General features: G+C 41.5%; 1 protein-coding gene across 2 annotated transcripts; it reads left to right on the forward strand.

The window, feature by feature from the left end:
• scyl1 (SCY1-like, kinase-like 1) lies at window positions 1-11,322 on the forward strand. Of its 2 annotated transcripts, none has more exons than XM_088295000.1 (18): window positions 1-197; window positions 1,883-2,023; window positions 2,370-2,477; window positions 2,602-2,828; window positions 2,957-3,047; window positions 3,386-3,541; window positions 3,767-3,925; window positions 4,382-4,489; window positions 5,136-5,249; window positions 5,342-5,497; window positions 6,065-6,253; window positions 6,346-6,421; window positions 7,026-7,220; window positions 7,930-8,078; window positions 8,158-8,247; window positions 8,333-8,632; window positions 9,824-9,902; window positions 10,149-11,322. In XM_088295000.1, exons 1-18 carry the CDS (start codon window positions 90-92, stop codon window positions 10,274-10,276), a joined length of 2,574 nt encoding a protein of 857 aa, XP_088151126.1. In that variant the 5' UTR covers window positions 1-89; the 3' UTR covers window positions 10,277-11,322. The 2 variants fall into 2 exon arrangements, with proteins under 2 accessions (XP_088151126.1, XP_088151128.1); XM_088295002.1 differs by having other exon boundaries at window positions 10,152-11,322.
• Window positions 11,323-11,464: the final 142 nt, after the last annotated feature.

Here is an 11,464-nt window from a genome sequence, read left to right on the forward strand (position 1 = left end):
GATTTTCACCGGTTCAGTTTGCAAGCTAACTGTTCTTCCCACTGGTAGCGAATATGTTTGTTTGATGAGGTGTGAGGAGGAAAGAGGAGATGTGGTCCTTTTTTGCCAGGGATCCAGTCAAAGACTTCGCGTATGAAATTCTTCCAGACAGCCAAGAGAAGTCTGGAATATGGTCGTTACATCGGGGCAAGCGAAAGGTAAAAAAAATATCTACAAACCTCTACCGAAATTTCGCCAACATTTCGCTAATTTCGGCCCGTTGAAGTACAATAAAATCACAGCGCTAGTTCGATATATGAATTTACCTTTAAACGACGCACACTGTCTCGCTATTTCGGTTGGTCGTTATACGTAGCGACGAGTTTCACTGTCAATAATAGCCCCTTAAAGAAACGACATCTCACCCCGGTCACGTATTTGTTGCCACGTCACCCAGCGTTAGCTGCTTTAAAAACCTCCACAGATGCTCTTTGGCGGCCTCATTTTAAGTTTTCTGGGGCGTACGCGTACGTATTGACCCTTAAAAGACCAACTGTCGCAAATTCGTCCAGCTGTACAATACATGCTGTCAGTAAGTGTCATCCTCCCCGATCACCTGATGTCATCATAATGGACTTAACATATTAACTATGCACATGCACAACTTGCTCTTCTCTAAGACGCCGCCTATACAATACAATCTCATGTTGAGTCGAAAGCTAAAGAATAAAAATGTCTTCAAACGAGTTTTAACAGTGGACAGAGAGGGGGGCTTGCCGAACATTCAATGGGAGGTCATTCCATCGGGATTGGTTGTTATGTGTTCCCTCTTCTGGGCTCCAGTTAGAAGGGAAGCAGCAGCATTTTTGACCAGTTGAGGGAGGACTGGCTAACTCTAAAATAAAGTGCATTACAGTACGGAATCGAGCCTAGTTTTCACAGAGGATATATGGACACAAATTTATATCCTGGTAATGATATATCCCAATGTAGTTTTGTTTTTTTTTTTACCCAAAATTACATGTAATGAATGTCAAATGTCTGCCATCTTCCATTTATTTATGAAATACATTGATATAGAAAGGGCAATGCGATTAATAAAAGTAGAAATAATATAAAAAAAACATTAATATTCACCAGACAAATATCTGATCTGGTAGTACAGCTAGTTTTCAAACAATGCTACAAATTGAGAGAGAGAGGAAAGATGAAGGGTCTGTAGACTGATTTTTTTTTTTTCATTTAGGAGTTCAATGATCCTTTTCGCCACATTTACTTTTCATCGCTTTCATGTGTATGTAACATCGCAACCCTTCCTGTTGTGTCTTGGAGTGGTAGAAAAGATTCAACATGTTTGTGCCGCTAGCACGTTACCATTTTCTAGTCATGTCCTTTTTTTTCTTAATCAAACCATAACTAAACCATGGAATAACGCATCCCAAATTTCGGCACAGATTCTAGCCCGTCTTCACTTTGTTCTGTGCTAAACTCTTCATGTCATCTATTCTCCCTCTCTAGCATTACCATAGACAATACAATACAATTTTATTTATATAGCGCATTTCACAGCAGCTGGAGCTGTGACAAAGCGCTTTACATATGCCGTGTATTTGTGGGTGACGTAAAAATGCAACTTCAAAATAGTAAAAAATCTTTCCCAGACAAATATATACAAATATATATTGTTGTGATAATTAATTTGTTTTTTGTTAGCATTTGGTACTAAAGTATTGAAGTAATCAAGTTAATTAAGAGTAATCATGTTAACATTATTTAAATATGATGGTACTTTTTTTTTTTTTACAGGTACTGATACATTTTTTAAACGGTTAACTAGTAAATGTATCTCATTTTTTTTTAAAGTAACCCTTCCATCCCGTGTATGTCTTCACACTGTCCTCAGTCCAATGGAGAGCCGGTGTCAGTGTTTGTGCACGAGGTGGCTCAGGGGTCGGAGCAGCAGACTCAGTTGGCGAAGTCAGCCTTCAAGCGGATGAAGACCCTTCGCCATCCCAACATCCTGGCCTACGTTGATGGTTTGGAGGTGCATGTTCACTCTTCATTGTGAGGCTCAATTTTAGAGCCACAGTCATGAGCACATGCATTGATAGTGCTCAGGGGGGGACTTCCAACAATGAGGGCAACCATGCCCGGCTGGGTTGTGGTCCTGTAATGGAAAGTAGCTGGGGCTGCTGATTTGGTTTATTTTTTGGGGTGAGGGTCAAATTAGTATATCTGTGTGGCCTGATGCCAATGAGCCACCAAACCTTTTCATTTAATTAGCTATTTTAAGGCATGCTGTATTTTTTGCTGAGGTTTTTATTTCGGTGCTTTCATTTAGATTTGTGAGAATTGTCACAATTGCCTTGTTGTTTCTAATGTCAATCCAGACGGAAAAGAGCCTGTATCTGGTAACTGAACCAGTGACTCCACTGGACGTTCACCTGAAGGGTGCTCCTAGTGAACTGGAGGTTTCCTGGGGTCTGCATCAGATAGTTGTGAGTCATTTTTTTAACGTTATAAGGTTGTGTGAGTTGAGTGTTTTGTTTTTTTTGTTCCCAGGCACCCCTCTACAAGAACCCTCTAATTTGAACTCTACTTGTTTGTTTGCTTTTCTATCAGAAAGCTCTGAGTTTCCTGGTGAATGATTGCCACCTGCTCCATAACAACTTGGGCTCGTGGGCCATCTTTGTCGATCGAGCAGGAGAGTGGAAGCTCGGGGCCCTCGATCATGTTGCCCCAGAACAGGGTGATCCAAGCGGGGCCTCGCTCCCTGAGCCAAAGTCTATTTACCCGGACATGGAGAAGTATGACCCACCAGAGTCATCTAACTGCAGTGGAGAAAAATGGTGAGAAACTTTTGGAGCGAGCATCTTTGTCTTGTCAATGATAGAATCGTGACTGCAACAGACATTGGTGTGTATGTAAATTCTTGCCATTTACAATGTAAGTTATTTTGTTAAATATTTTTTTGCAGGGCAGGGGAAGTGTGGCGGTTAGGCTGTCTGATCTGGGAAGTGTTTAATGGGCCACTTTCCCGCACGTCCTCACTGCGTTCACTCGGGAAGGTTAGTTGCTTGAACACTGTTCTTTAAGTTTTCATTATGAAACTATTAATCTTCAACATTATCCTACACTCTCTAATACTGAAATACTATATGTCTATATATTGTTTTGGCGAGGACTGTTGTTTTTATTGCATGTTTGAATTATTTTCATAATTTTTATTGTTTCGATTATTTATTGAATAATTATAGTAGTAGACTGTATTTTGTTTAAAAAAAGTAATTAAATTCCTCGAGTTAATTTTTATGCCCATAATGTCAAAGTGTTGCTGCAAATTTGTGAGTTAATTGCTGTTACAAGTGTGCTTCCGTTAGCTGGATGGTCATCTCTGTCCTCACAGATCCCCAAGGCCCTAGTTCCTCACTACTGCGAGCTTGTGGGTGCCAACGCCCGAGCTCGGCCCAATCCAGCCCGCTTCCTCCAAAACTGCCGGAGCCCCGGAGGTTTCCTGAGTAACAGCTTTGTGGAGAGCAACCTCTTCCTGGAGGAGATCCAGGTCTACATTCTCTCATTAAAACACATTAAGTCACGTAGAACAGTGATTTGTTTTGACATCAAATTCCTTATGTATTTGCATCACGAGTTTGGGGTGGAGTGAGACACAAATTGCCAGCTCCACAAATTAACAACAATCTTCAATGTTGCTCATCTCTTCAGATTAAGGCTTTCTGTAATCCATGATATAACCTTTGGGATAACATCGAATATAACTCTTGTTCAGATCAAGGAGCCGGCGGAGAAGCAGCAATTCTTCAAGGATCTAAGTGACAACCTGGACTCTTTCCCAGAGGACTTCTGTAAACACAAGGTCCTGCCTCAACTGCTCACTGCCTTCGAGTTTGGGAATGCCGGTGCCGTCGTTCTAACGCCACTTTTCAAGGTTAGTCCTTTATCTGTTTTGAAAACCTATCAATACAAGAGTGACTCAAACAGATGGGAAAGTTAAATACTATATTTCCTGAAATAGGGTGACTTTAGATTGTAGACTTCAATAAACGGCTGGCTGACACCTCCTTTTTCCCCCTGTGGAAAAATAACCATCCCTGGTGTTGCCAGTATGTGTCTGGACTAAGCTTTTTCAATGACAGATGCAGAATATGTGTTTATATGTATTGCAGATTTCCACATACAATACAATACAATTTGATTTATTTAGGCGCAACACAGAGATTGCATTGTGCTGAAATTTACAGTCAGCTTTACCACCAATTGCGCTTTCCGCAGCCAAGATAATTAATAATCGCCCTCAACCAATATGAAACACTACACTTACAAATGTGTTTCCATTTTCCCTTCATATGGAAAAAGCTTAAGTGTCTTCAAAAATGTCCACCAGGTGGGGAAGTTCCTGTCTGCTGAAGAATACCAGCAAAAGATCATTCCGGTCATCGTGAAGATGTTTTCCTCCACAGACCGGGCCATGAGAATACGACTGCTTCAGCAGGTACTTCATGCATGTTTACAATAGCAAAATTACTCCCTTATGCAGCTCTAACAGCTAGTATACTCTTTATCTGAAGTAGGGCCCAACCGATTAATTGGTCAGCTCATTTTCCTTGGACAAATTTAACCCTTTCCATCAGAAAAAGACAGACAGATGTACTGTTCATTAACACATCTCAATTGCACTAATTAGTTCTTTGCAGAGGATAAATAATATATCTCGGAATACCGTTAGATTGTCTCTACAGTGTTGCTGCACTGTCTGTGCTCAACTTATTGCTTTAAGAGTTAATACCCCGCGACAGATGCCGTTTAGTGTTAGCATTAAGCTAGCGCACTGAAAGGCTAAGCTATGTGGTTGTTTTGAACGAACATGGTGTCTTTGTTTTATCTTTAGTTTGACCGTAAACTTCAACTGGGAGTGGAAATAAACAGCCCGAAGCCTCTTTTTTAAATAATTGTTCACACTTTGCAAAAAAACTTTCCTGTTTATGAAGGGACTTTGGTTCTCTGCCACCATACAGCGTTTGTATTGCTAGTCTGCGCTTGCAAGGCATAAAAAAAATAGCTAAATGATGGCTTGCATTTTAGATAAATGCTTAAGTCAAAGCACCGCTGTTGTTTTTTGTTCGCCTCTCTGCCTCTAGATGGAGCAGTTCATTCAATATCTTAATGAAGCAGCAGTGAATTCCCAGATTTTCCCTCATGTGGTTCACGGCTTTACTGACACAAACCCTGCCATCAGAGAGCAAACAGTTAAGGTATGTGCTCACTCCAAATGCAACTCAATGTTTAATTTAAGTTCTACAGATGTTTGTCTGGTGTAGCAGTTCCCTTCCTCCTCTCTGTTCAGTCTATGTTGCTGCTGGCTCCCAAACTGAACGAGGGCAACTTGAACCAGGAGCTCATGCGCCATTTTGCCAGGCTGCAGGCCAGGGACGAGCAGGGCCCGATCCGATGCAACACCACTGTCTGCCTGGGAAAGATTGCCTCCTACCTCAATGCAGGGGTAAGCCAAAATAGAAAAAGTTGCAAAACAATAGAGGAGTGAACACTCAGAACTCAAAAGGTTTGGTGGTCGAACAACCTGGAATTAGAGGTAATTCATGGTGAAGTCTAAAAAAAAAAATCATCAAGAATTTGAATGAAAAACAGGACTGGACGAGACACGGCTGATCTATTTGTTTTCCTTATTTTTTCCATCTAATTGTGTTACTTGTATGAGAAGTAATTCTTGGCACATGTTTAAAAACTGTTTTATTTTTGCATCCTCTTTTTGCTTTTAGGAAACCATTAACTCTACGCATTTTATACTTAAAACGAAACAAACCTTTGAGTATTTCGTAGTATAATATGCTGAGGTAAATGTTCGAGCCCTAGAATGCATTAATTCGATTTCAATTATTCCTTTGGAAAAAATAATTTATTTAGTATTGTCATTGCATTACACAACCTTTTTTAAAAAAGATTTAAAAATGCAATTTAGACAACTTTACAACATGGATTTTCAGGCGCAGTAAAGATCTATCTATCTAAAATAAGTGACACTACCAAACACCTGTCCTTATCTTTACAGACCCGACAGCGAGTTCTGATTTCTGCCTTCTCACGAGCCACGAAAGACCCCTTCGCAGCGTCGCGTTCTGCCGGCGTGCTCGGTTTCGCCGCCACACACAACTATTACAGCCTCACTGAGGTTGCCGCCCGAATTTTACCCACACTCTGTGCTATTACTGTCGACCCTGACAAGAGCGTCAGGGAGCAGGTACTCATACAGTCAGCTTTATGCACAATTTAGTGCCCTCTGTTGTTTGCCCTTTTTGTAATGTGATTTTATGCTACTCTGGTGTTTGTCAGACTTTTAAAGCCATCAAGAGTTTTATCTCCAAGCTGGAAATCGTGTCCGAAGATCCCACCAAGCTGGCTGAGATTGGTACGAAACAGCTGCCATTTTTTTTTTGTATTACTCACTTGTTGCCAGGCATCAGTTGAATTTGTAATTGATGATATAATATCGCATTATGATGTAATGCACTCACTTCAAAATTAAACATACATTTTTGTTCGTAATCATCAAATGCATCAAAACTGAGTATTTATTCATCTTAGTCAATGCAGAATATTTTGAATTGATTGTACTCATTTTAATCTCTCAAGGGGAAGTTCACCACATACATGCAGGCTTGCAAGGAAATGAGTGATCAAATGACAGAAACAGGACAGGGGACGATGCCTTGCTCAAGAGCATCCCGACCGTGACTAGGAAGCAAACTAGTCTCTCCAACAAGTTGCTATTTTTCCATTTGGGTTAGGGTTCGGAATCGATGCCCCCCAGCTCCAATGCACAAGTCCTTATGGATGAGCTAATACCACCACATAAACGATAATGATTCCGTCACAGTTAAAATGATGATGTCTTTGTGAATATGCTTAAAAAATAAGTGGTTGAGAAAATGGATGGAATATTCTCGTGAATAATGGCTTAGTTCAGGCAATCAAAAAAGGCTGATGAACTCCCAATTCCTTGTGTTTAACAGAAAAAGATGTTGGGTCGTGTGCTCAGCCGCCCGGCTCCTCTTCCGGCTGGACTGGCTGGGCTGTGACTGGCATGTCCTCGCTGACATCCAAATTGATACGCAATGCACCAGGGACAATGGGTGGTGTGGCGACTGAGAGCGGCGGGGCTTCAAATGCCACCAGCGAGACTCCCGGCAGCACAAGTGGAATCCCTGGTAAGACACATGACTATGAAACATTTGTGTACCGCTGTCCCTGATATAGCCCGAGCCCTGCTGCAAATAGCGAAAAGCATTGAGTAACTGACACCTTCCCCACCCGCACTCCCAAAACTCCAGAAAAAGTTGTAAGCACATCAGACTATAATTTAAAAAAAAATCAGACCAGTGTCCGTCTCATGTTGGGTCAAAACCCAAAGAATAACAATATCATTTCAAACGTGTTTTAAATGTGTTCATGTTGCCCAACATTTAATGGAAGGTCAAAAAAGGTTCCATCCCCTCGGCTTAGTCCTCGGCACCTCCAGTAGAGTCTGGTCCGCAGACTTGAGGCACCGGACAGCTGCATAGAGGGGGAGGAGCTCAGAGTTGCATGCGTTGGCGAGGCCATTTAAGGATTTGAAGACACTTTCCCATTACCCAGGGCTTTGGTGCCATTCTGTGTCATCTTAGAAAATAAGAACATTTTGTTTTTCAACAAATAGCTGAGGATCGACTCCACTTAAAATCATCCTCAGGTTTAGATCAGTTTGTGAATAGCAAACCAACCAACCGGCAGTCAGTGAGGAATAGGACATTGTTGCTGAAAAGCTAAGAGACCCAGGAGAAGAATGGGATATTTATTTATTTTAATTCATGCATTCTGCAAATTCAGGACCTAAATAACCTTGGTGTATAATGCTTCCATTTCATGTTTTCATCTTAGGTTCTTTAGAGAAAGGTCCACACACCTCCCAGAGCCACATTTCTTCTGCATCAAGCCCAGTGGCCAGATCACAGACTCTTGAAGGGACGGAAAATGATGAAGAGGCAGGAGAGCGCTGGGATGATGAGGAGGATTGGGGGAGTTTAGAGGTAAGTCTTATTTTAAAAATGTATAATTTGTCAGAAAACTTTAAAAATGTAACCCTTGAGAACTGTTTCCACTCATAAGGACTCAGAGAAAGGTCGAGCTGAGAAGGATGACTGGAATTGTGACTGGTCAGGAATGGCGTCATCTAAAAAGAATACTGGTGAACATGAAGTAGGTTGCTTTATTTCTTTCTTCGTCACAAAGTGTTTTAAACTCACCCACTGGTACTGTGACATACATGATGCAACGCATGTAGACGGGCAGGCCATCGTCCACCATGGCAGTGAAAAAGCAGAGCTCAGACTGGAGCAGCTCAGGCTGGGATGCTGACGACAGCTGGTCCAACGAGAAAGAGGGCCAGGGCCAGAGTTCCGCTGGCGAGGAGGGCTGGGGCAACGAATGGGCCGAAGAGGAGACGGACGCCGTCAATGCTGCCCTACCTGAGGGTGTCCGCTTGGCCAGCGAGTACAACTGGGACAGCGGCACCATGAGCAAAGGAGTCAGTCAGAACGACCTGTTTGCTGGTGTGGCACAGAGAAACGCCACGGGCCACACGGTGAGCATGTAGAAGCACATAAGAAAAAAATAATTAATTTGATTCTGACAAATCATTTTTGTCATACTTTGTCATTCAATTCAGTGCACATTGTGGTGCTCATTCTGCCTTGACCAGGGAAGCATAATTGCCAATTCATACCTCATACTTACCGTCATTTCTGGACTACGAAGCGCACCTGATTAAAAACCACAACGGCACGATTTAGCCATGAAAAGACATTTGTACATACATTGACCCTTTTGTATTAATAGCCGCAGGACTCTGCCTTATAACATGAGATGTTTTCAAAGTGCTCACATAGATGGATTTTTAAAAAACAAATTAATCTTTCACGCCAGTAGTCTATAGATTCCCCCCTAGCAATGCCGAACGCAGTAGCCTCCCAGAACCTTTCTCCGTCTCTCACGCAAGGCCAATTCGCTCTATATCAGTCCGTCAAGGGATGTTGCTCCATGGCCGGATTTACTGTCCTGTCAGAAATTGTGGGAGTCGGTCAGCAAACAAACAGAGAGATGGGGGTCGCACTGCAGAGATGGCTGTATTTATGGCACTTGTTCCCTATGCTCATTAAACTTATTTGCATGCCAAATCTGTTTTAACCAAGCAGATTTTCATTTTGATAAAACTTGCTGTACTTGTTTTTAGTAATAGTTGGGTCAGTCGGAGCAGGGGTTTGGGAGCAATGGCCTGCTGAAAAAAAAGGGGCGTGTCCACCTACTTTTAAGTCGCTCTTCAGAAAACAGGTATTGTTGGGAGGGGAATTCAAAAATAATTCCAAATCACATAAGACGTTGGTCCATATTTTGTTAACTTTAGCTTTTGGCCTATAATTTGACCTTGAAATGTACCCTGTGGGTCACGTGACTTTAACAAAAACAGCCTAGTTTTTAATCTGGATTTAAAAACATTTACAGATTAATGGTATGTTCTGAATCTTTATTCATTCATATTAGTCACCCTGATAACAAAGCAAACCAGCAAATACACAGTACAGAGGGCGTATTATATATATATATATATATATGTTATTCACAGGATTTTATAAAAGATCAATATATGATTGTATTGCTCAACTGTTCTAATTACCCACCAATTTATATGACACCATATGGAAAGCACTTTGTTACAGCTCCATCTGTTTTGAAGTGCGCTCTATAAATAAAATTGAATGTGTTTTCTTGTTTTCAGCCTGGAGGTGGTTGGGGCACAGACGTAACAGGAGACTGGGGCACTGAAGAAACTTGGGAGGCGTTAGATGGAAATCAAGGTGAGACTAATTACCGCAATTAGATATTTGTTCAAAATGGTTTAGTCATATTTTACAACATGCTTCAGGCACTGCTGTTAGTTTGCTATTGATTTCTGAGCTGCGTCCATGTTAACAGCCAAGCACATGATTGGAGATTTACTGACTTAAAGTTTGAACCTACCCCTTGTCTCGATGTGCAATACTTATTTCAAATAAGCTTGCATCACTTTGTCTTTGCCACATATCGCTTTGTAAATCACCCAGCAGGTCTGAGCAAGGCTGAGCTGTCCAAGAAGAAACGAGAGGAGAGGAGGAAAGAGCTGGAGGCCAAGCGGGCGGAGCGCAAAGCTGCAAAAGGTCCCCTCAAGCTGGGTGCCCGCAAACTCGACTGATGGGCTGCTTAACGAGAGGTACGACCGTGACCGACATTGAACAAGATGGCGGCTCCACGTTCCTATAAAGAGCCAACAAGAGTGCGAACTTCTTTTAGAACTGTCGCTCACTTGGACAACGTAGCTTTGGATCCTTCGCTGATCATCACCCAAACTTAGGTGGTTGATAATGCAACAGTCACTCGTGTGTCTCTCGTTGGATCAGTGTGGATGGGTGAATGGGAAGGGAAGAAGCAAAAAGCAACAGGAGCTGATGACACAATATTTCCTCCTAATAAAATGGTCACAGTTGTAAAGTAAATGTATATAAAATGGAGCATCTTGTCTTAAAATGAGTTTTTCATCGAGTAAAGATATATAAATATATATAAAGGAGTTTCAGAATTTGCAGTTAGTTCCCGAACACTGTAGTTCCAGGCTTTATTCAGTCCGCGCATGCACTTTAGCGAGACTGATCACTAACTTTCATGACCATGAACACTTGCACCAAAGTCGTCTGGCTCAGTACAAGAATATTCTTGACCCGTTAGAAGCGTGCTGAACATTAGAGTCATCGCACGCTGCAACAAAAATAGCAGCAGAATAGAAACAGGTTAGAAATGTTTTCATCATTTTGGCTTTCATTTGCAATGAAAGTTGACATTTTCCTTTTGAAAAGCTGTATACTTGTATTTCCAAGTCATAGATTTTCACACAAATGTTTTTTACGTAAATGAATTACTTTCAGTTTTTTTTACACTGCTGACTGTGGTTGTGAGTGGAGTTTTTGTTTGTGTGCCTTAATTTAGTTTGCTCGACAAGACTCGCATCCCAGTTTTGAATGACATGAAACACAAACTGTCACATTCCATTTTCCCAGTGAAGTATGTAAAAATCATCAGTCTGCTGGGCGGTTTAGCTTCAGGATGATATTGCTGCTGAGACCATCAATGGTTTATGTAAGGAGTTGATGCATTGGCAAACAGAAAGAAATTCAGCCTTTAAAAAAGAGAGCCCAAATCATGTAGCATGTGATCTGTTCTGAAATAAACATATAAATGCCTCTTCCAATGCCTAAGAGTGTTTTTGTCAAGGCAAAATGCAAGTGAGCTTGTGAGTTTATAAAATGAATTTTACCAAATTTAGACACTTCAAAGAAGAGACCACGCATACACATAATGGGAAAAAATGACCACCATCTTCTAAACT

Source organism: Idiotropiscis lumnitzeri, chromosome 4 (assembly GCF_059441095.1).
Source record: "Idiotropiscis lumnitzeri isolate Australia: NSW breed Sydney's pygmy pipehorse chromosome 4, RoL_Ilum_1.0, whole genome shotgun sequence".
Classification (NCBI taxonomy): Eukaryota; Metazoa; Chordata; class Actinopteri; order Syngnathiformes; family Syngnathidae; genus Idiotropiscis; species Idiotropiscis lumnitzeri.